This window comes from Drosophila takahashii, chromosome 2R (assembly GCF_030179915.1).
Source record: "Drosophila takahashii strain IR98-3 E-12201 chromosome 2R, DtakHiC1v2, whole genome shotgun sequence".
Lineage (NCBI taxonomy): Eukaryota > Metazoa > Arthropoda > Insecta > Diptera > Drosophilidae > Drosophila > Drosophila takahashii.
This window is the reverse complement of record NC_091679.1, coordinates 30,261,785-30,285,695: the sequence shown is the minus strand read 5'-3', so window position 1 is coordinate 30,285,695 and position 23,911 is coordinate 30,261,785. Positions and strand designations below refer to the sequence as shown.

Below are 23,911 nucleotides of genomic sequence, written 5' to 3'. Positions count from 1 at the left end.
CATCTGTCCGTCCGTATGAACGCTGAGATCTCGGAAACTTCAAAAGCTAGAAGGTTGAGATTTCCCACACATATTCTTGGGCTTCCTACGCAGCGCAAGTTTATTTCAGCCACGCCCCCTCTAACGCCTACAATCGCCCACTAACGATTTTAAAATGTGTGTAGCGCCCACACCTTTAAAGATTTCCGAGAAGTATAAATGCAATTTTATTGTGCATATTTATACCTATCGAAATGTAGAAGACATTTTTAAAATCGGACCATTTTTTAAAAAGTTATGCGTAATCAAGATTTTATACATCCATCTCCCTCGCACTCCCTTTAGCTGAGTGACGGGTATTAGATATTCGGGACACCAACCCGACTATAGCATTCTCTCTTGTTTTATATTTCATAACTGCTCTTCGTCATTTCGTCACCTTATTGTTCAGATCCATTACCGGATGTGAAAATAGAATCTTGAAGCATAGATTTAAAACTCCGGTAACCAATGTATTTCATACTTTGAACAAATTTTAACTCCTCTGTGCTCCGTTATTCCATTCTGAAAAGGTGTGTGAATTAATATAAAAGTATGAATTTATATGAAGTACTTGCAAGTAGGTTGGAGTGAATGCCATGAGCGGCCCTTCGGGATCGGAGAATTGGGAATTGAGGTTGGGTTTCTACGTCGTCAAACCCTGCTTCTACTGCTAATTCAAAGCTCGTATGGATCTTCTTTATTTTGTCCTTTTCTCCTGGCCAACATTTACATGCTCGCAGCGCCAGCGTATTGGAAGAGAAAAATCCATAGACAACATTCACTGGAGAAATTTCTTAAATAAATAAAAAATGGATTCAGCGCTCTTATCGTTGTCCATATTTCACGAAGGTTAAACGAGGACGTACGGATTGGAAGCACGAAGAAAGGACTGCTTCACGCCAATGGAAAATTTCGGAGCTTTAACTTTCCATTTTTGTTGTGTTTTGACACACTGGAAGTGAACTGTGGAAAGAAAATGAAATTCAACACAGTGATGGCCAGTAAAGTGGGCGGCAGCTACTGCCGAAGTTCCAGAAATTAATGCTTTTTATTCGGTTCTCGTAGGTTCCGCCAGAGATCACCCTGAGCCACTTCGAAGAAAACTCTTCTGTACTTTTCTTTTTCTTTTAGGGGATCACATCCGAGTAATGAGTTGTAATGGTTGAATCGTTCTCTTACCGCGATGTGGATATTCATAGGCGTTTTTCTCATGGTGATTCCCAAAGCACCGGTAATGTATATAACAGATTTTAATTTGAACGTTCTTCTAACTTTATTTTTTTAATGCATTTGGCGTTCACCATGAGAAAAACGCCTATGAATATCCATATCGCGGTATGAGAACGATTCAACCATTACAACTCAAACTCTGTTTTGATTTTCCATATTTATGGCCAGCTTTGTAGCTTTATCCCCGCTTTTTTACATTGATGTAACATGTTTTAATCATTTTTAATAATTAGAGATTATTTTATACACCAACATTACACGATATTCAATTAACGTGTTACTAATCAAATTAAAAAAATATTACTTAGTAGCTTGTTAATACCTATATTACATGCGCGGTTCCACGGGGGGGGGGGGGGGGATATGGGTGAAATATCACCCCCACTCGGGTGAAAAATGAAAGGAATTTTGGTATTCCAAAAGTATGCAACAAAAAAATTGTTCTAATATCACCCCCCACAACAAAATCCTAGATCCGCCACTGCTATATTATAAAACTATTTTGATTCGTCGCTCCAAAGAGCAACACCAACAGTGATTGACTGCTTTTGAAAGTCTTATACAAAACCAATTCAACCAAACTTAAGTAAAACTTCAGGTGACAAAAAGTCATACAAAAACTCATATCAGAATAAAAATAAAGTTTAAATGAAGAGATTTAACTCTTACAAACAATCTTTCTAGATAACTCTTTAACTAAACATATTTTTAAAGTAATAAAAATGATATATTGTTTAATCTTTAACCATGCTACAAGCTAGTTATAATTGATTTAAATCAGCGGTCGGCACACACATACGTTGACATTTTGTTTTATATTTGTGTGAGTAATTTGCACTGGGCAGCTCATCGATGTGTGTGTGCAGACCCCTGCTCTACGTTATACGTGTGCGAGCAGCGCGTCAGCAGAACAAAACCCTATGCTCACTTAATAGGGCGCTGCCGACCGCTGATTTAAATGCATTTAGCACGGATAAATTACAATACCCTCAGTAGCATTATTCGGTATTGCCAGCGACGATAATCAGATACGTGATACTCCTGCTAACAGCTCTCCTGACCTTCACTATTGATTCCAGATGTGGACAAATTTGTACAAAGTTTACATGTTATCCAAGAGTGCTCCAGGCTATTGCAATTGTCCGATTAACGCACATTTAAATCGTAATATTAATTCAATCTTGGCAACTTTTTGGACCACAGCACATTCCTATTTCTATTCGAAAATTTGGTTTCGAGATTTAAGAGCTAAATCATTGTGTAATTTTTTGTCAGGATGTACTTATATAACTCTAATTTTATAATCTTTACTTTATTTCTACCCTTAAATATTTTTGAAAAAGATTTAAAGACCTGCAAAAGTTTGAGCAATGGCAAAAGACTGCAAGTATCCTTTTCTGACATTCTATAATTTAAACACCAAAGAATGTAGGCGTGCGATCTTCAATAGAGGTGGTAATATTATAAGTGCCGACATGCACTCCATCTTTATAAAATTTCCCAACGTGTCGGCACAGGCCTCGTGGCATTATAGTCGGCCAACGCTTGACATTAATGGTGACGTTCTTTATATAGTACGTCCCCTTTGGAAAGACGCAGGGATTGGTGTTTACAAATAGGTCGGTGTTGATTCCGTTCTTAACGCTGTCCCTTAGGTAGTCTCCGTGTTTCTTAAACAATGTACAAGTTCCTTGGCGTGGATAAGGGCATGAGCTTGAAATTGCCGTCGCGAGCGGAATTGGTATAGATATCTACTGCAAATGTATAGTGATCATCGTTGAAATCCTCAAGAATTTTAAAAGTTCCATTTAATGTATGCTCTCGGCCAATCAGTCGAAGATTAGAAAAGTCAAACGGTAGTGAGTTCGGTGAATAGTCGACGGATACAAAGATTGCTTCATACGACATCGGTAATTGAAACTAAAATACAGAAATACATTAAGCCAAATAACTCCCATATTAAAATCTAGTATATAAATTACCAGGGCTTTGGGGATCACCATGAGAAAAACGAAGCCAATGAATATCCACATCACGGCAAAATAACGATTCAACCATTAAAACTCAAACTCTGTTTGATTTCCATATTTATAGCCAGCTTTCTAACTTTATCCCCGCTTTTGTACATTGATCTAACATGTTTTAATCTATATTATAATTAGAGATTATTTTGTACACAAACTTTACATGACATCCAATTAACGTGTTACTAATCAAATGAAATAAATATTACTTAGTAGCATGTTAATACCTATATTACCAAACTATTTTGATTCGTTGCTCCAAAAAGCAATAACAACAGTGATTATCTGCTTTTGAAAAAAATTTATCAGAAAACTAATTGAAAACTTCAGGATGCCAAGAAAGTCTTACAAAGACTTATATCAGATTAAGGGTAGTACTCAACCCAACAAAAAGTCGTCCAAAACAAAAAGTTCATATGAAATAAAATTTCTCGACGTTTTAAACGTGGGTTTAGTACTAGCCCTAAATGGAAAGATTTAACAGATTTAACAATCTTGCAAGATAACATATAAGTTCCGGTTTGTTTTATATTTAACCATGCTATAAGCTAGTTAGAACCTATTAAATTCATTTAGCACGGCTCTGAGTATAAAAGGTTTCCTATAACTTATATATCCCACAGTAGCATTATTCGGAATTGCCAGCGACGATGATCAGATACTTGAAGGTCTTTCTGCTGGCAGCTCTCCTGCCCTTAATCGTTGATTCCAGCTATGGACAGCTTTGTAATTTAGATGTTTTTTTAATTATCGAGGAATTACTGACATAATTTAATTCTTATTTTAGTGTGCGGGACTGCGGGAAGTTGTCATGTTTTTAATACTAACTCCTGCCGTAAGATACCAGGCTCCTGCGGACGAATCTCCAAATGTTGCTCAATTAAGGGGCCACATGAAGAATTACCTGAATAAACAGTGCGGTTAACTTGCATTAAAAACGTTAAATTATTATGTGGCAAATTGCAGTAATAGTGAAAATTTGGAACTGAAGTCGGTTTCTGAAGCCCTGCTTTTTTATACCAACAAAAAATAACTACTTTTTTCGGCATCAACGCTTACGTTGCAACTTTAATATTACATTACATTCTAAAGTCCAATTAGGTCTTTCAAAATTCAAATTTGGCGCGAAATATATAGATGGTTTTTGTGTTCAAGAATGTACTACGTTGGCAGGGCCTACCAAATGCAACTGGGATGTTGGTATTTTGTAGAAAACTTAAGAGCAGCCATACTTAAAGTTTTATCAGTTAAATTCAACCATTAACGATACAAATCAAAGATGAACCAACGAAGTAACAATTACACCAGAGTAAAACAGACTCTTCAAAATAACTTTATAAAAATAAAGAGGTATTCCGATATTATTGAGCGCAAAAATAGTCTGGATCTCTTATCAGTTAGTTTTCGGTTTTTCGATTCGATTCGGGAGTTCAGTTCTAAATTAATCATCGGGCGAAATGCATGTGATTTTTGGGATCCTGTTGATCTTGGGAGTTCTAAGAAATTCTTTATCGGAATTCTGTGATAATGGAACTGGGGAGTGTAAGGATCTGACAGCAACAGATTGCCCGGCTGTATTTTTCAACCTGCCTTTAATTGGACGCCTTGTGAAATATTGCGACGAGTTCAACGACATCGTCTGCTGTCCCCTGCCACTTAATATGCAAAGCCAGTCGCAGCAATTCTCCGGAAACTTTGGCCTCAGGAGATACGAAAAGGGTCAGTTACACACACAGAAAAAATGTGTATCCAATGGATTGTAATTGGTATTTTTAAACAGAGTGTCGTCGCTATAACGAGATAAGGGCTTCCTGCCGTTCCACACCATTTATTGTGGGTGGCGCCAAGGCCGCTGGCCGGGAATTCCCCTTCATGGCGCTACTTGGTCAGCGTGGGAAAAACTCCTCGCAAATCGACTGGGACTGCGGTGGCACACTTATCCATCCCAAGTTCGTGCTAACCGCCGCCCACTGCTTGGAGACCAGCGAGTAAGTGGGATCTCGTAGCCCCAAGATACCAGAATAATATTCTATAAATTGCATGTACAAGCATATTTAATTGCACCACTAACTAATGCACACAGTACTCATCTAATTTCATTATTAAAGACATAAGTACCTGAAAACAATGACAATAAATTATATTTATAATATTTTACTACTAGTAAAACATCTATAAATTTATAATTTCTTTAATATTACAATTTCTATATAATTACAAAATTAAATTCGATCTTTTTTTTGCTTAATATAGACAAATTTCGAAAAAGTGTTACATTGTTCAATTACAATAATATCATTTCATTTCATATCGTAAGGCATTTTATAAAGTTAACTGTTAACCACAGATTAATATAATTTATTAGGAGCTGCTTATTTATTTGTTCTTCGGAAGTCAGTTCAAAATTAACAAGAGAGCTGCATAAATTGGCATCTTATTAGTCAATACAAATCTATTCGTCAAAGCCATTGTGTTTGCCCCATAAATTATTTTGTCTTAATGCTAAAAAAAAAATGTTGGTTTTTTTATATATGGGCACTTCCAAAAAAAAGTCCACCAAGCCAAAAACCTTGAAACTTGAATGAAACATATTTCCACATGATTTTGCCCCGATATTAGTTTCTAATTAGTTGGATACTGAGCTTAACTACAAATTTGGAATATAGTTTGATTATTTTTATGACAAACCCCACCAATATACGCAAAAATCAGTTTTTGGCTATTTTTTTGTTATTTTTTGGACCTGTCTTCTGTTGTTAATTTATCCTATAGGAATGCTAATATGTGACATTTTTCTGTACTGAATGCTTCATTCACATACTAAACTATTAAGTTAAAAGCAAAACATCCAGCAATTGAGAGATAGAGGTAAAGAAATCCGCTTTACAAAACAGTCGGAAAAAATGTCCCGAGCGACATGTCCCGAGCGAATGTGGTTGAAACTGCATAAAAAAAAAAACGGCAACGAATTTTTGAGTAAAACCAAAAGCATTTCACAGCGACATGTTTGAACAACATTCTAAAAAAAATCGCATTCAAATATTCCATCAGAATTCGCTAATTTCTGGTGTTGTATGAACTTCCCCGAAATCCACTTCTATTTTTGTCCCGAGCGAATACGGCAGTTTTTTACCGATATTTTAAAAACTAAAAGTGGTACAAAATCAAGATTTTTACCAAAAATAGAGCTTGGGAAGAGCGAAAAAAAAATCCCATAAATAAAATTAAAATCCATTGTTTTACAATTTTTTTTCAACTTTAAAGGTGTGCAAATGTCCCGAGCGACATTTTGGAAGTGCCCATATATAAAAAAAGATAGAAAAACATCATGATTAAAACATGATTTTTCACAAAATTGTATCTAGCTGGAATTCAGAAGGCGGAACCTCCCGGTTTATTGACTTACCCCTAGTTTATATCCAGTTTGAAAATTTTATTAGCCGAATGTGTATAAATTAATCCTTTCTATTCTGCAGCTTGTTAAGACACTATACTTCAGGGTATTCATTAGATTTCTGTATGGCTTAAAGTAAAAGATTTAATTAAGTTTTATTACAATTTTTCCTTATTAATTTCAGGACCAAGGAACAGCGTCTGGATCCCAGTTACGATTGCCCCAAATATGTGGTTCGATTGGGGGAACTGGACTACAAAAGCGACTCGGATGATGCTCAGCCGCAGGACTTCCGGGTGGTAAACTATGTGGTTCACCCAGCCTATGGTGAGGATGATGACACTGGGAGTCGCAAGAACGACATTGCCCTTGTGGAATTGGAAAGGGAGGCGATTTTCAACGAGTATGTGGCACCTGCCTGCCTTCCACTGGCCAGTGGAAATGATCATCTCCGGGTAACAGCCGCAGGATGGGGAGCCACATCGGAGGGAGGACACTCCTCCTCGCATCTCCTCAAAGTCACCCTGGAAAGATTCGATGAGAATCAGTGCAGCCAGCGGCTGGAGCATAAAATCGATGTGCGTACCCAACTGTGTGCAGGCTCTCGGAACACCAGTGCGGATACTTGTTATGGCGACTCCGGCGGCCCCGTCTTCGTCCAGCATCCCACGTACTCCTGCCTCAAGCAGGTCATCGGCATCACCTCATACGGACTGGTCTGCGGTGTCCAGGGATTGCCCAGTGTTTACACCAGAGTCCATCTCTACACCGACTGGATCGAGAATATCGTGTGGGGCGAGTAGGCGGGTAAATATTTAAACAAGTAATTCGCAACTCTAACTGAAAGGTGGCAACTAAAGTTTGTACCTTTGGTTAGTAACGATATGTTATGAATGAATTATATTTTACGCACAAAGTACCCATCTTTCAATCAATTACGTGCTAAATTAAGATGTTCAATGCACTCTTTAGAAATGTTTATTATGGCACAACTTAATATTCAGCTATTCATACTCAAAACAAATGCAAAATAAATTATGGTTGAAAAATATGAGTAGAAACTACTTTTACTCAATACTTCTTCTAAGCATAATTCATAAGGAAAATGTATATTTATGAAACCGTAAATAAAACACCCAAAATTCATATGCAAATCGAATTAAGAAAATATAAACCTGTACTGCTGAGTGATAAAGAAGTCACCGAAGATCCGGTTAATAGCCTTTCAAGTGCAATTAGAGCAAAACTAGATCCCAAGCCGGTCACATGAGTTACGTTAGGAATTCGGTAATTCTGATAACAGCTTAAACAAATCCCGAGGGCCCCTCCCACAAGAGAACACTCCGCTCGTGTCGATTTCAGTTTTGTTAGCTTTAATCAAACGTCGCGATAACAAGTGGCATAACAAACATCTGGGCTTATTCTACGAGGATGTGGGTGGTGTGGTGGCGGTGCGAATGGGTATACATATAATATATAGCGATGAGTGCTCTCTCTCTTGTTGTGCTGCAGTGCATATTTACTTAAGGCTAGGACACAGTGTAGGTGGCTAAGTGCTAGAGGACCCTGTAGAAGGCCAACATCCCGGCTGGATGGATGGCTGGATGGACACTGGATTGGATACAAAAGACTACAGCCGGTAGATTCGGTTGAGGTCGTGGCGTCTCTCGGCCTGCCTGTCCTTGATCTCCTGCCTGCGGATCTCCTGCTGCTTGTAGACGAACAGGGGCCGGAAGACGATGGCCCTGCGAGGACGATCCAGCTTCTGGACCTCCCTTCGCTGGCGGCCGGAATAGGGCCTAAACAGGTTCGACTTGGCCGTGTCGTGGGCGTAGAGGGTGCTCAGGAAGTCGAAGTACGGCTTCGATTGCAGGCTATCCCGGTTGGCCAGCGGGGAATTGTAGCTGAACTGATTGGGCGTCTCGATGTCCAGCAGGGCGTGGGGAACCTCCTGCAGCTGGGGCGCTGCCAATGCCATCGCCGACAGGACCACCAGGATCACGGAGGAAACCTGCAAGGAACAAGGAAAGAAAGCTTGAGTCAGAGACTTTGAAAGGTGTGAATAGCGACTGGAGGCCAGTGGCAGAACCAAGCGGTGCCAGAGAACCAGAACCTGTCTGCTCTTAGCGCTTATGCTGGGAATTAGCATACAATAATTAATTTAAATTAACCAAATGGGTAGCGGAGAAGGGGGTTCTGGCCAAGTCAATGATATAACCGCAATCAAATCTAATTTATAGTCGCACGTAAAATATTCATGAGCACGTCTCGAATTTGGTAGGCGTCATCGAGCATGATCCGCGAACCCAGCTGATCTCCAGGCGCCATCTAACCGGATGCACCGCCTCTAATATATGCTGCCTAACTAACTTTCCAAACTATTGTTCCTGGAAACCCATATGATTCACCCACTAAACGAAGTGATGGTACTCTTTCGGCGATTTTGAATTATGTAAAACCTTAACCGCAGACAAAACAAATTAATTTCAATCAAGAGCGGGCAAAAGGAAAAGATTGAGATTGAGACTGAAACTGAGACTGTAACCGGTTGGGGCCTTAGTGGTTCAGGGTTAAGAGCTCGACTTTGTAAACGGTATCAAGGCTCCCAACAGGATGGTTGGATGATCTGCGGATAAGCAGACGAAGATCAAGTGCAAAGCCGCACCATAAAGCGATTTTACGACACTTCCTCATCAAGATCACAAGATCGAAAGATCGAAAGATCGAATGGGAATAGAAATAGAATAACTTGATTCGATAATGATAATGCGTTTGGCCTTGTCCGGCGGCGAAAAAATCAGAGTACGCTGTCCGTATCGTTTGCAGCCTTAATTTGTGAATTTTTGGTTGAAAATGTTAATCGCCGAAACACGTTTCTTTGTTGGCCTGTGTTTTGCTCATAAATTTCAAATACCCCTTTCAGATACCGATCTCGAAAAATACTCACTTTCAAAGTGTATGCAAACATCATCGATGGGTGTATATGGGTACCGTTTAATAGCCCTCTGTCTTTCGTTTAATTAGTGGAGTGGAGTATCCTGTTTTTGGGTCTGGTTGGAGCACTTTGTCACTTGTTCCGATGCGGATTAAAGATTAGAGATTAAAGATCAATTAGGTGTGCGCACTCGCGGAATGTCGAAACCGTTCTGATCGATCGTAAATTCTGGGACGATGTCTTTATTATCAGTGATCGCTTAACACCTTGTTGGCCCCCGGAGCGTTGGTTGTGATGGTTTTGTGACTTATTCTCGATGCTATCGCCGCTGAGCGTGCGCTTCAACTGTTCAGAATTTTTGTCACAATTCATTTTTATACGGCCTGCCCGACGCTTTCGTATGCCGAACAGGTTTCGACCTGGGTTTCGCTAAACATTGCCGATATCGCGGCCCCTTCGCGCCTCTGAAACACCGAGGGTCCAATTGCCAAATTGCTGGCTCCGCTGCAGTTTTGGACGATCCAGCTAGTCACGTAATTAACGCTTCTGAGGCTTCTGCGGCTTCCCAGGGGGATCGTATCCATATCATATCAAATCAATAGCATGTATATGCGTCACATATACCCGTATTTGTTTGCGCTTGGCATTAACCGATCTCCGATCTTCGGCGGGAATTAATTAAACTTTTTCCATGACGCACTTACTAATCAAAAAAGACACTAATCCCCCGGAGATCGGATAAACAGATGGAGTCACAGGATGAGGAACTGGAATTGGATTTGGATTTGCCGCAGAGGCGACACGGAAGCCAAAGGGGAGTCGTAAAGTCGAGAGATCTCCCATAGAGATCAGCTTCGGCATCGGAACCAATTTGGAGATCATTATGCGGCCAAGTTATGCAAATTGTTGTTTGGTGACGCATGTTTGTGGATGAATGCTTGGAAAATTGTCAACCCAGCGAGGCACTTGAGCTTGGCTTTCATGCCTCAGGGGAGTCGTAATCCGAAGGTCGAGTGTTCTTGTTAGTGCCGATGGTAATGAGCCACGCTCGACTGGATCGGATCGGATCGGATCGGATCCCCCAGAAAAAGATAAACCCCCCTTCTGGCCGCACGTGATCAGTAGCAGATCTGCGATCGGATCGAGAATGGGTTTGGTTTTCGGTCTTCGGCTTGCGTTTGCGTTTGAGCTTGAATTGTTTAATCTGAAGAGCCAGTGACGTTGGTCGCCGAGTAGTTTGGGTTTCTTTGGCCAAGCCAAGACTCGTCTTGGCCGTGTCAATGGCCAACCGGTTGGCTCGGAGAGTGCAGGCTGCTTTATTCAATTGGCTAACATTTAGCCAAATAGCCCGTCAACACCCCCGAAGAACGGGCTCAGAACGTGAACGTGGTCTAGACTCTCACTTGCGTCTTTGTTTGTTTGTTTCTACGGTTCTTTTTGGCCTTTTCTTGCTTATTTTTAGCCAGAACAAAACCAATTTGCCCATAATTATTGTTCAATAAATTCAATTTAATTAGTTTTTTGGCTCGGAGCCGGTTTGAAACGCAATAAGACTAATGGCCCGGCGATAAGCGCCGCCGTCACGGGCCGACAAAATGTCAGAGAGCGAAAAACAAAATAAAATGCTTATCAGGGACTTGCGTCTATTCGGTAATGTTCAGATCCGACCGGATCCCTTGGGGGATTATACAAAACGGCACTTTTAATCGCATTACTCTCGTGTTTTGCCTTCTGACTAATCCTTTCCTCAACATCTACTTGTCAGACTCGGAACTCAATAATTAAAAAGGCGATGATATTTCCCAGAAATCATGAAAATTATAACATTATTCATTCATGGAGCTTCCGAACAAAGTCTATGATCTGGGATCCCAGTATAGTTAATATGAATCACTTGGCTTTTCTTACGGGGTTTAGTCGGAAATGCAGGTGTTCTAATTGGGCGAGATATGCTCCGTTGCTGGGCGTTGACTTCCGCGGAGGAGTGCGACTCATCGAGGTGCTAATTGGCCAAGATTGGATGCGCTTTCCGGCGGGATTGAATCACAATATCGGCTGGCGCCTCGAAAGGTGAGAAAGGGGCACGTTCCGGCTGTCGCAAAAACTAATATTTCCATTTCCCACCATTCATCCTGATCGTCGTTATGTTTGCCCTTTCACTTTGTACTTGAATGGCCTACGTCATTTGCGGATTTGGATTTTGGGCGACTGATACACCCTGGTGGTAATTAACACTTCCCGGGCTTCGTCACTCGCTTTCCACCGCCGAGCTCTAATTTGATTTAAGCCCTAATTTGTTTTGCTTGCGGCCAAAGATCATGGAAATTTTCGCCGATCTAATTAGTAACATGATTAAGAAAGAGTGTTAACTGCGATTGCTTACCTTATAAAGTTTTCGCAACATGGTTTTCAAATTTCAGCGCCCAACTGATCAAGCTTTATTCGACTTCGAAACCTTTGGCCTTGCCAGATCGTTAGAAAATGTTTGCCAAGCTTTAACTCAAATAGGGTGGGTGCATGACATGTCAAAAACTCATGTCAATAAATTCTACATCTAATGAGTTACTTTTTAGCTATGTTGAGTGACACTTTTGACACTTCCGCCCACTCTAGACAATTTAAACACTTTTAATGGCAGAATAATATTGGATTACTGCTATTGTGTAAAAAGCTAATATAAACGTTTTAGAGAAAGTTAAGAAAATTTAAAAAAAAAGAATTTCCTTAATGTGCTAAATAAATTAATTATTTAAAATGAATTATTTCATTAAAACCAATACCAAAACTGATAAAATTAATAATTTTCCATTTTAAATAAATGCTTTTAAATACTATCGGTGGTTTCAAAATTTAGGAAACATTTGGGTTCACAATCGATACTATCGCTCAAAAAATGTTTTAATTTTACATGTAAGGGGGATTTCCTAAACTGTTGAATTGCTGAATTGTTGAAAATTCACCAAAAAATTTCAGCAACTAAGGGAACGACCCAAAATGGTTCCTGTTGAATTTTCAAACAGCTGTTATTTATTGAAAAGTTTCACGGAACTTAAAGCATGTAAAATTTGATTTATTATTGCTAGTTACTGTCTAAAAGTGTTGCCAAGGTAAAAAGAACCACAAATATGCTTTCTAAGTTGATTTTAAAATAAATAATGCGTACTAATGATACTAAAATGTTACAGAGTTGCCACGACTTTTAAAAAAAAGGTGACAACTCTGGCTTTTCAGCAATTCAACAAAATTTTCAGCAGCCCCGAGGCTGATGAATTGCTGAAATTTCTGAAATTTGACTTTGTATGGAACAGCTGATTAACAGCTGACCAAAATTCAACAATTCAGCAATTCAACAGTTTAGGGAATCCCCCTGTAATTTTTGGTATATTTTAAGACGGCTCCAAGATGGACTGTGGTGTAGGGGCTGGAATTTTCGCTGAAAGCTGGGGGATAGAATCGAAATTCCACCTCCCAGAATCAGCGACAGTTTTTCAGGCTGAGGTACTCGCTATTTTGGAAGCAGCCAAGCTTTCGATTCAGCAATGCCTCAGGAATACCAAGGTACGGATATACTCGGATAGCCAAGCGGCTATCAAATCTCTCGCAGCAGCAAGAACCAACTCGACACTAGTAGCCGATTGCAAGTCGGCTCTCAACATACTAGCAACAAACAACCATGTACAGATAACATGGGTGCCAGGGCACAATGATATACCAGGAAACGAAAAGGCGGATGAACTTGCACGAAAGGGGTCGGCAGACGACTCCTATACAACTAGTCTACCTGAATCCCTTAATACAGTCCAAGCAAGGATTCACGAACACTACAAAACACTAGCTAGTAAAAGTTGGTCAGAAAAGCAGGGTCTCAGGAGATCAAAGCTCTGCTGGCCAACCATCAATAGCAAGAGAACTCGAGAACTAATATCCAAAAGCAAAAGGGATATTAGAAGGATCACGGCACTCATCACAGGCCATTGGGCCATTGGCACGCAAGCCATGAAGATGGGGCTTCCGTACAATGCTAATTGCAGGAGCTGCAAAGAAACAGACACACAGGAGACACCTGAGCACATGATGTGTCATTGCCCAGCACTAAACCATATCAGGGCGAGATACTTCGGGGCGTATCAGCTGGAATCATTGGGAGAAATAGGAAAGCAGAGGATAACTGCAATCCTAGGTTTTCTAAATGATGCAGGCTGGTACTGAAGAGAACGCGGAGACAACAATTTACGAGGGTGTGGATCAAAACGGAGCTCAGCTCTACTTGGAGGCTCTCAGAGAGGACCTCACCACTTCTACCTACCTACCTTAAGAAAAAAAAATATTTTGGGGGATTTTACCATCGATAGTTAAAGTCATCGATAGTGTCCACTATCGATGTTTTAACAACCCTACTTCTTTGGCCATCTTAGAACCCAGCATTTCTAGTCTATTATTTCGACCTGGTCATTATTGGCCAATTCCAGCTTATCGCCGACTGCACGCCTGCATGATCATGCTTAGCTCTAATATAATTTTATCTTTGACGGAGTTTGGAAACGGTTTGTTGTGGGTCAATTTGCGGAAGTTTATAATCTGGCTTTTGTAAGTCTAATGGTGAAACGTTTCCTTGCTATACGCCGTATTAAGGATCTCCGTGACATTGTGTAAGCGGGAAATCCGACCCTTTAAATGGGTTATGTCGTACAGTCCTGGGATCTCCATATGCTTCAAGCTGTTATTTAAGGGGGGACATCTGAGTAAAATGTTGAAAAAATTTAAAAAAAATGTTGGCTTAAAAAATTTTTTAGGTTCTTAAAAATAACATACCATAAGATAGAGTCCGGCAAAATTGTCTAAGTGTCGAAATTTTCCATTCTGCTCTCAGGATTTTTTTTGGGTTTTGCTCTGGACGAAGGTCTCCGGGCAGATGAACATTTTCTCCGATCCCGATGTGCCGGTCATTTGCTCCGATGTCCACTACGCGCAAGTGAAAGTTTACGTACTTGTAAGAGCCATCTTAGAACCCAGTATTTCCAGTCTATTGCCTACACTTTCGAGCTGGTCATTATTATTGGCTGATCCCAGCCGAAACTCGATGATCATGCATAGCTCGGACAATATTTTTTTTGAAGGTGGTTGGAAATTTTTTTTTGGGTCAATTTGCCGAAGGTGAGGAGCTTGTCCTTTAAACAGTGATCAAACATTTATTTTTAATTAAGTAATTGTTACAAATTATAATTCCAGTGACATTTGGTATTACATTGTAGAAAAATTAAATTTAAATCTTTAACATATTTAGGATCCATTATTATATTAAAAAAAACACTAAAAAAAAGTGTTTCACATTTTTGTAAAAAATTTAAAATTATATCTTACTCTTCTTTTTTCTTAGTTTTTGTGTTTTCAATTTCGACTGCTACTTCCTCAATTTCAAAAGTGTTACTTAACATCCCGTTAGCATTTTCTTCATGTTGTGGCCAGCACATGAGGATATGATTGGCGAATCGAATAGATCGACAACCTCTGCTGGCAGGCGCATCCTAATGGTTTTAGTTAGCAGAAATAGATAGTAAGGGATCAGACGCATCCATAGCTCTGTGAAAAACACATGAAATATTGTCAACCCGGCTACATTTTCTGGCATTATATTTTCTGTCAGCCTTGAAAAGTTTGTGTCTTGCTTCTGATGTACTTTCTGCTAAAGAGCCAACAGGAACAATGGATTTTTCAATTATGATGTATCCATGTACTAAAATGTTATGTGCTGTTAGCGACATGTAACACAGGAAAACATAGTTGACTTTGTGAACTTTGTGAAAATTCCACGAACCTTTTGAATTCAACGCCAAAGTTAAAAATGCCAAAATTCTGAGGATTTCTCTGATGGAAAACCAATTGTAAAAATTCCTAATCTTTATTCTTGGAAACTACTGTCCACTGCATTCTTTAATTTCGGTTAAAGTGGACAGTAGATTCCAGGAATAATATGCCGTGATGTATTGTCCAATTATATAGGCCACATATGTAATTCCAAATATCGGCAAACATCGGTTTTTTGTATTTTTATTTTTGTATTGTGATGGAACATAAGTTTGTATGGGTCTTTTACTCAAGAGCACCCAAATATCATGGAAAATTAGAAATGGTTCGTGGAAATTTCACAAAGTTCCATTTTGTGTTCCTGTATAGTTATCCATTTCGAGTAAATGCTTTCAAATATCGTAAAAATTTCTGAATCTTTAATGTAGTACTTAAAAAAAAGAAGAAAGTTTAAAATATTATCCATTCTGTTACGGTCGCTGATAACAATTTCGAAATTAACGGTAAGCCGTTTTGCTGGCGACAACAGACTGTTAAGCACCGGCTGTCAGCCAACAGATCGCGATAACAGGCAAAGAGAAGCCTCTGTTAAGGCCAACGGGAATATCGTAATCGCTTAAAAAGTGTTTCAGAGCAAAGCAAGCAACCAAAACACTCGGGTCTTACAAATATTGGTAAAAAATCGTAATCGCTTAAAAAGTGTTTCAGAGCAAAGCAAGCAACCAAAACACTCGGGTCTTACAAATATTGGTAAAAAATTGGTAAATCGCTGTTTTAAAAACTTAATTAAAGTGCTGCCGCCGCGCCACTGGCCGTGTTCGCATCCAAATTCGTGTCGCGCTGCTCTGGTCGTGCGGGTTCTTGCTGGATTATCAACAAATGCCAAAATTTCGTCAAGGCGAATAAAACCGTATATGTATAGATATATATCTGTGCCTGTGTGCGTGCCAGCCTGTGTGTGTGTGAAGATCACTTAGCGGTGTGCGTGTGTGTGTGTGTGCGAGTCGCTGGGCAAATAAAAAACACATTTTTTAATATTTAACTAATATTTCGCACAAAGGCCGACCGAAAACGGCAACATTGGCATTGAAATACACCGGAAAAAAATGTAAAGTGAAACCTACAAAGTTGTCTTATCAGTGAAACAGAGGGAGAGAGAAAACTAGTGCAACAAAAACTACATTTTTCAGATTAATACACCTCATAATTCTTTTCCTCGAAACCTACCCACTCTCTTTGCCATAACTTTTGTGCTTTTTTTGTTGCGTTATTTGTTATTGTTGTTTCGGTTGTCTCGCGATTAGAATTAATTGACAAATGGCAACAACAAATTATTCGGGTTCTTTTTCGGTGTTAATACTTACTGGCAAAAAAGTGCACTGAGAGAAAAGTTTATAGTTTTATAATGGCAAGTTATCAACAAAGTCTTTATTATCCTTCGAAGGAAATATATACATAGTTCCATAACAATAGATCATATTTCTTAATTTCAATAGTTTTAACAAAAACTAACAGGATGCACGAAAGAAGCCACAAAAGGCAGACGCCGAAGAGCAGACCGAAAAGAACATGAATAAATCATAACTAAAGTTAGTGCCCCCTGCGATCGGTTAGACATAAAATTAAAGTACAAATAAACGAAAACATTAACCGAGGTTCAACGACCGCCGGCTCTACTTCTCCATGTGTGCTGGTTCTCAGAGATAGAAAAAGCATAGCAGAGCATATAGCCAGACTTCCACTTCTTTTTCGGGCCCATTAGCACCTGTCACACCAGTCTTTATCGCGAGTTTTGGGGTTATCTAGAAAGGCAACAGGTATAAAATCAGGTAGGGGCTGTCTCTCTCTCTCTCTCTCCCTTGTGTTAACTATCGTTTGTGGCAAAAGGATATATCGATAACTAAACGCAGATCGATAATATTACATATCTTTACTTACAGTTGGTGTCGCAGTCGTACCTCCTGTAAACAGTGCTAAATACCCCTAAAACCAGTCAGAAATCCAGCTACATGTCACTATCACCTCAGCTCAAGCGACAGAAAATGTCCCAGGGGAAAAAGTTCGGCGATGGAGATCCATTTAATTACCAGGAGCTGAACATCATCGGCACAGGTAAGCGGATTTTGGATTTTGTTGTTGGGATAGGTCGGCGTTTCTGTTTATTTATGGCTGCTCAACGAAACTGTGCGGATTATTAACGATTTACTTTAATTTGTTTACAAACTCTTGGCTATTTGGTTACGGCGCGTTCTTGAGTTTACATTTTTAGTAGCTCTATTGCTTACTTAAGTCGTATTAACGACTTTTTTATTGGTGGCTAATTGAGCTTAAAAGCAAATGTATGGTTTTGTTAATAAACTTAATTTATTGGTGCTAAATGACTTTGTAGCGCATTCTCTAAGTGCACTTGGCCAAACTTTTTGAAACCACGACTAAATAAGCATGGAAAATCAGGAAAAAAGGGGAAAAGTTGGCTGGGTAAAGCCACACGATCAAAACTTCCCCTTTTCGGGGTTTCCTCTGCATACTTTTAGGTCTATTTCAGTGGGCCACGTGTTTTTATATTAGATATTCAAAAGCAATTTCGAACCCAGATCGATGATCTGACAAGTGGCCCATGGCTTTTTTTTGGGTAGCAATTACGAATCGTTTTTTCGTTTTTTTTTTTTGTAAATAAAGCCCAAATCAATTACGTCACCGAGCTGTGAAGAGGCGAATGTTAATGATGGATATTGTTACTGGTCGTTGGGCGAGCCAGGGGCTTTGGGGGAGGGGGCCTTAAAGCCGGAAGGTAAACCATTCATGGGGCCCTTCCCCTCCTCGCAACCCTCTGAATTTCATCTGTTATACGGCACACACACCTACAGTTTCGTCTGTCTGTTTTTCTGTTCGCATTCATTCAATTATTGCCCCTTGCCATTCGCTTTCGCTCCAACCTTTCATTGTTGTTTTTTCATTTTTTGTTTTTGTTTTTGTTTCATTGGTCTGTGCGCAATTTTTCGAGTTTATTTTTTTGACAATTTCAAATCGAGAGCCCAGTAGCCGACGTCCAAAACGAGTCGAAGTCGAGCTCTCGGCCTTGTGCTTGACTGTCGAAATAGCGGCACAGTTCACAAGCCAGGTGGTCTGGAGACCCCCAAAACCTACCACCTCCCCCACCCCCAGTTCCATTTATTTGAGAGATGTAGTATTTAGTATATGGTACAGAGTGTCTGTCAATGTCAACCGAAATAGCCGATGTCTGGTTGCTCCTGCCCCCCCACGCACGTCTCCGTCCGTCCATTTGGCCGCACGGGCGATAAATTTCCGGTGACAACATTTTGTCTCTGGTATTTGATTCTGATTGGGGGTCTGTCGCCTCTTGGCACTCTCTTTTCGCATTTCTCCGCCTGAGCAAAGGGGGAAATTAAGATCATTTTGTACCTGAGAGATCAATTAAATATTATGAAATATTTCATACATTTTATTTTACTTCTATACAAAATATAAAGCATCTATATTAATTCATAGGTACTGTGCTTACTAAAATAAAGTGTACATTTTATGAAATGGATTTTCATTTCAATCGTTATGCTAAAAATAACAAGAAGAAAACGAAACAATACCGAAATGGTACATCTGTCAGAAATAAGTGGAATCAATGCCAAATCGACGATCAATTAGGGGTAATTTTCTCTCCGTGAGTCTCTCATTTCTGCAATCTGAATAGTTGAATATGGCAGATACCGCCAATCAGCCGGCATTTCTCGCCCATCTTATCAGCACAGCTGACTTTGGTTGCCTTTTATTTTTATTTCGTACCTTGTGCGAATTTTCGCCAGTTTTACGTGTTCTTATCTGGCCTTGCTTTTTTGGGGGTTTGGGGCTTTTTTTGTGTCTCTGTTTTTGCTTCTGATTAGCATTACCATTTGATTCGGTCATTCGGCGAATTTGATCCAATTTTGCTTGGCCTTATTTTCAGGTGCTTATGGAACTGTCTACAGAGCCCGAGATGTGATCACCGGTAATATAGTGGCGCTGAAGAAGGTCAGGATCTCGCTGAATGAGAATGGAGTTCCCATGTCCACGCTGCGGGAAATTTCGCTACTTAAACAGCTGAATGCCAGCAATCATGCAAATATCGTCAAGTAAGTATATTACGCCAAACTAAAGCACAAATCTTAAGCCATGTTATGGCATTTTTTTACAATTATATTGCTAAATATAAGGGGTGTGTTTGTTGTGTGTTATCACCGGCTATTGAGGCCGAGTGGCGCCCCAACTATTTGCCAAAGCAATTTAAAAAGAACCTTCCTGCAATGTCACAACGCTTCTGTTTATCTTGGCACGCTATAGCCGCAATATTCCGCCGATTTGCAGGTGGAGGAGGGGTGAACAGCCCGCTTTTGCCCCCCGTCCCCTGTTTTCGCCCACGCTTTTGGCATATGCCAGTCAAATAACTCTGGAGCGGCGCCACTCTGCTCAGGCTGATAACGCCGCCGTAACTGCAGGCGCAGATTCGCCGATTTTGTATTGGCATTAAGTAATATGCGGCGGCCGTTGGGAATTTGAATTAACAGAGCGCGCGGCTAACAGGTTCGATAGCCGGCAGTCGATATCGATATCTGCGATCCTCTCCTCTCCTACGATAAAGCGAGCTAACAGCGTGAGAGCGCGAGAGGTATATGAATATCGTACGACCTAGAGAGTGGGAGAGCAGGTTCGTACAACAGAATGTTAAGTAGCAGATGTTGCGACTGTTGTTTTGTTTGAAACTAAAAGTATTTTTACTGGTTGGAGGGGAAAAGTCTTGGTAGAAGGCAAAACTTGCAATAAAAAGCCAATTTATAAATTTTTATTAAATACAAGTCTAGTGTACAAAATTAATAATAACTAGTAGTCTTGAGGGGTATTTTATTTGGTAAAAATATATTTATATACTTTTAAACAAATCAAAATCTCTGTTAGAATAACTGCCAGAAATGCCTGTTAACATTAATGTTACTTATTTCTCTGCCAGCGAGAACCGTACGATCTTTACTCTCTTTAATTTACCACTCTCTTTGGCTCTCTGATCGCGATATCGTAAATGTGCGCATGTGTTTGTCTCGAGTGCTTCGCCTAGTACCCAAAACGAACGCAGTATGGCCGATGGCGCTAGTAAGGCCAGCAGCATTTTATAACACTCTTTCTATATCTCTCAACATTTGTTTATAGCCATCTCTTTCCCACGTTGAAATCAAACAATTGTTAAATATATATATATTTTTGTTTACCCCTCTTTCCCCAGACTGTTCGAAGTATGCCAGTTTCTAGAGCGCGATGGGCAACTTTTGATACTTTTGGTTTTCGAGCACCTGGAGCAGGATCTTTCGGATCTGATCGACAGACTACCCAAATCGGGAATGTCGCCGGCTACAATTCAGGTGGGTCTTGAGATAATACTACCACTGAAATCCATAGCTAATCCTTAAATATAATTTTCTCTTTCAGCGCCTTTCTCGGGAACTACTAACTGGTGTGGACTTTCTGCACTCACATCGTATTATCCATCGGGATCTGAAGCCCCAGAATCTGCTGGTCTCCTCGCAGGGTCACCTGAAGATAGCCGATTTTGGCCTGGCCAAGACCTACGGATCGGAAATGAAGCTCACCTCGGTGGTGGTGACCCTGTGGTACCGGGCCCCCGAAGTTCTGCTTGCCCAGCCCTATAATAGCACCGTGGACATCTGGAGTGCTGCCTGCATTATCTTCGAGATGTTCAACCGCAGGGCTCTGTTCCCGGGAACCTCTGAAAAGAACCAGCTGGACCGCATCTTCGAGTGGGTTTCCTTATTTATAGAGTTTCTATTAAATTATATTGTAAAAATATTATTTTCTAGACTTACTGGTCGACCCACTGAGCAGCAATGGCCGCAGACTATTTCAGTGGCCCTGGAACATTTTCCCCAGCGGCATCCAAAGAGACCAAAAGACTTTTGCCCACTTCTGTGCGAATACGCCGATGATCTATTGAATGTGAGTATAATCTTTCATAATATTTTAAATTAGTAAATCTGCAAAAATAAAATACTGTTGGTTGTTTAAATTTTTCTTGTAAAATAAACCCAGAAATCTGTATTAAGTAATATCTGTAGAGTTACACCTATTTTGTAGATACTCATACCTGAATTCCCTCCCTTCTTTCAGCAAATGTTATCCTACGACCTCCATCTGCGACCTTCCGCCTTGGCTTGCCTGGAGCACGAGTACTTCCAGCAGGAGCCACTATAGCCCTAAAACATTTCCCAGAAAGATAATGGAAGTGGACTAATCATTACGGCCTCGCTTCGTTCTTGTTACAATGTTCCTTTAAGTGTAGTGAAGCATTTTGTTTATTTTTTTCGCGACAGTCCAGTTATTGTGTCCGGATCCGGATTCGGAATAAAGATTAAAGAATACCTTAATATGTTTGTAGTCGTAAGCTAAGTGTAAAAACACCCATTGTCGCGTCGTATAAATATTACTGCCGATCAACTGATAACCGCTAAATGTGAAACGATTCTCGAGGGCGCTACAGAGCCCTCCAAATCGAAATGTGATACACAAAGTTCAGGAATGCATTATACAATTTCAAAATTTTGTACAACAACATTTATATATGCAATTATATATACAGAATACAACAACAAATATTATTTTGATGTTTTATTTGGAATAATTTGATAATGGGATTTAAAGGGGATATCGAGGATGCTAGAATAGATAATAGCAGTTATAATTAGGGAAACTGTATAATTGAAAGAGATTTTTTAACACCCCTGAATAATTTATGTTTAGGCCGGGCCAATAAATGTAGGGCCAAAGTCAGTTATTTATTAGATATTTTAACTGCAATGGAGGAAATTCATGGTTCAAAAATGTAAATATGTTGTTTTTTTTCGTATTCGCATCAACTCGGTTCTGTGTGATCGCTTTGAAATGGCAGTGTACAGAGGGTATAAATTATGTAGCCTCAACACATTTTCAGAATGAAAATACATTTTGATAATTTAAAAAATTGTTTACATTTTTTAACAAAGAAATCACGGGGAATTAATATTTAGTTTATTGGTACGTAAATGGTATTTTTGAAAGTTCAACTGGTATTTAATTTCGTACGACATTATTTCTCTAAAACCGATAGGATCGGAAAAACCAAATAACGACGTTTCCAAAATTACAAAAACATCGACATTTAACAAAATACTAAAACATCGATGTTTCCTCGCTGTAGGCACTGCTTGCAATGCTGTTAATGTTAACGCGTCAATCAATGTTTGCTTAACGGGATAACAGCGAGGACAAAAACCAAATACGAATGTTTCCAACACTTACAAAAACATCGATTAAATAAAAATACTAAAATATCGATGGATCGATGTTCCTCAAGTTCTTGCGCACTGTTAACTTAACAGTGCAATTTCCACTCAATGTTAACTTAACAGAAAAACAGCGAAGACGAAAACCAAATTGGAATTATCCAACACTTATAAACATCGATGAAATAAAAACACTAAAACATCGATTGAGTTCCACCTCCAACTTCCGCCTCTTTTTCGACGACCGATTTCCACTCCAATTCATACTCACTTCACTCCAATTCATGCGCACTGTTAACTTTCCACTCAATTTCTTGCGCGCTGTTAAATTTACAGTGCACTTTTCACTCAAGTCCGTGCGCACTGCTGTCAAGTTTACAGTTTACAGAATTGTTAAATTTTGGTCAGTTGTTAATCATAAATTTCAGAAATTTCAGCCAGGGACCGTAAATAATCATTATTTTCAGGGACCGTAAATAACAGTTATTTGAGATTTTTATTTTAAAAGGCCTACTGAGATTTGTACAAGTTTTAGTCAACAATTTAACTGGTTTTTATGCACTTCAAAGACATGAACAAATAACAGTTAACTTGATTTGTTGACATGCATATACTTTGTGGACAATAGTAAAAAGAACGTTATTTTTGACGATTAAAACAAAAAATCACAGTAGTCTTTTTATAACCTTGCAGAGGGTATTATGATTTCAGTCAGAAGTTTGCAACGCAGTGAAGGAGACGTTTCCGACCCCATAAAGTATATATATTCTTGATCAGCATCACTAGTCGATCTAGCCATGTCCGTCTGTCCGTCTGTCCGTCCGTCTGTCCGTCCGTTTCTACGCAAACTAGTCTCTCAGTTTTAAAGCTATCGGGATGAAACTTTCATAAAAGTCGTATTTCTATTGCAGGTAGTATATATGTCGAAACCAAACGGATCTGACAACTATATCTTATAGCTCCCATAGGAAGGATCAAAAAAAAAAACGTAAAAAAATTCTAGCTCCGGTGTTTTTTGAAATTTTACCTTCTACTCTTGGGAATATTTTTTTTATATATTTCTGAATTTCGGTTTTTTTGTTTTTTTAATCGGATCACTATATCATATAGCTGCCATAGGAACGGTCGAAAAATTAAATGAATATTTATGGGAAAAAAATTATATCTTTGTTGGTTTTTATTA

The 23,911-nt window shown here is 39.5% G+C and overlaps 3 protein-coding genes, 1 long non-coding RNA gene and 1 pseudogene across 5 annotated transcripts; 2 read left to right on the top strand and 3 right to left on the bottom strand.

The window, feature by feature from the left end:
- Positions 1-226: 226 nt before the first annotated feature.
- LOC138912445 (uncharacterized) lies at positions 227-1,460 on the bottom strand. The gene is made up of 3 exons (XR_011417992.1): positions 888-1,460; positions 597-814; positions 227-543 (listed from the first exon to the last, which is right to left on the bottom strand). It is a non-coding gene; the product is annotated as an uncharacterized lncRNA (long non-coding RNA).
- A 1,064-nt stretch (positions 1,461-2,524) lies between these two features.
- On the bottom strand, positions 2,525-3,747 carry LOC138912444 (uncharacterized; annotated as a pseudogene).
- A 96-nt stretch (positions 3,748-3,843) lies between these two features.
- LOC108060602 (venom protease) lies at positions 3,844-7,718 on the top strand. Its single transcript, XM_017146371.3, has 4 exons — positions 3,844-4,001; positions 4,063-4,994; positions 5,056-5,263; positions 6,854-7,718. Exons 2-4 carry the CDS (start codon positions 4,733-4,735, stop codon positions 7,470-7,472), a joined length of 1,089 nt encoding a protein of 362 aa, XP_017001860.2. The 5' UTR covers positions 3,844-4,001; positions 4,063-4,732; the 3' UTR covers positions 7,473-7,718.
- A 303-nt stretch (positions 7,719-8,021) lies between these two features.
- Lst (Limostatin) lies at positions 8,022-9,938 on the bottom strand. The gene is made up of 2 exons (XM_017146257.3): positions 9,617-9,938; positions 8,022-8,680 (listed from the first exon to the last, which is right to left on the bottom strand). Exons 1-2 carry the CDS (start codon positions 9,638-9,640, stop codon positions 8,300-8,302), a joined length of 405 nt encoding a protein of 134 aa, XP_017001746.3. The 5' UTR covers positions 9,641-9,938; the 3' UTR covers positions 8,022-8,299.
- Positions 9,939-16,095: 6,157 nt separating this feature from the next.
- Positions 16,096-22,058, top strand: Cdk4 (Cyclin-dependent kinase 4). 2 transcript variants are annotated; one of them, XM_070213864.1, is made up of 7 exons: positions 16,096-16,170; positions 17,350-17,521; positions 19,371-19,536; positions 20,679-20,814; positions 20,882-21,210; positions 21,271-21,406; positions 21,578-22,058. In XM_070213864.1, exons 2-7 carry the CDS (start codon positions 17,419-17,421, stop codon positions 21,659-21,661), a joined length of 954 nt encoding a protein of 317 aa, XP_070069965.1. In that variant the 5' UTR covers positions 16,096-16,170; positions 17,350-17,418; the 3' UTR covers positions 21,662-22,058. The 2 variants fall into 2 exon arrangements, with proteins under 2 accessions (XP_070069965.1, XP_017001859.1); XM_017146370.3 differs by having other exon boundaries at positions 16,103-16,517.
- Positions 22,059-23,911: the final 1,853 nt, after the last annotated feature.

What these genes read in the sequence shown, in the direction of transcription:
- LOC108060602 (XM_017146371.3), top strand. Translation starts at nt 4,733, where the DNA reads ATGCATGTGATTTTTGGGATCCTGTTGATCTTGGGAGTTCTAAGAAAT. An exon ending in CCTCAGGAGATACGAAAAGG is followed by an intron (nt 4,995 to 5,055) that starts GTCAGTTACACA and finishes ATTTTTAAACAG; the next exon opens with AGTGTCGTCGCTATAACGAG. An exon ending in CACTGCTTGGAGACCAGCGA is followed by an intron (nt 5,264 to 6,853) that starts GTAAGTGGGATC and finishes TATTAATTTCAG; the next exon opens with GACCAAGGAACAGCGTCTGG.
- Lst (XM_017146257.3), bottom strand. Translation starts at nt 9,640, where the DNA reads ATGATGTTTGCATACACTTTGAAA. An exon ending in TGTTTGCATACACTTTGAAA is followed by an intron (nt 8,681 to 9,616) that starts GTGAGTATTTTT and finishes TGTTCCTTGCAG; the next exon opens with GTTTCCTCCGTGATCCTGGT.
- Cdk4 (XM_070213864.1), top strand. Translation starts at nt 17,419, where the DNA reads ATGTCACTATCACCTCAGCTCAAGCGACAGAAAATGTCCCAGGGGAAA. An exon ending in CAGCTGGACCGCATCTTCGA is followed by an intron (nt 21,211 to 21,270) that starts GTGGGTTTCCTT and finishes ATTATTTTCTAG; the next exon opens with ACTTACTGGTCGACCCACTG. An exon ending in ACGCCGATGATCTATTGAAT is followed by an intron (nt 21,407 to 21,577) that starts GTGAGTATAATC and finishes CCCTTCTTTCAG; the next exon opens with CAAATGTTATCCTACGACCT.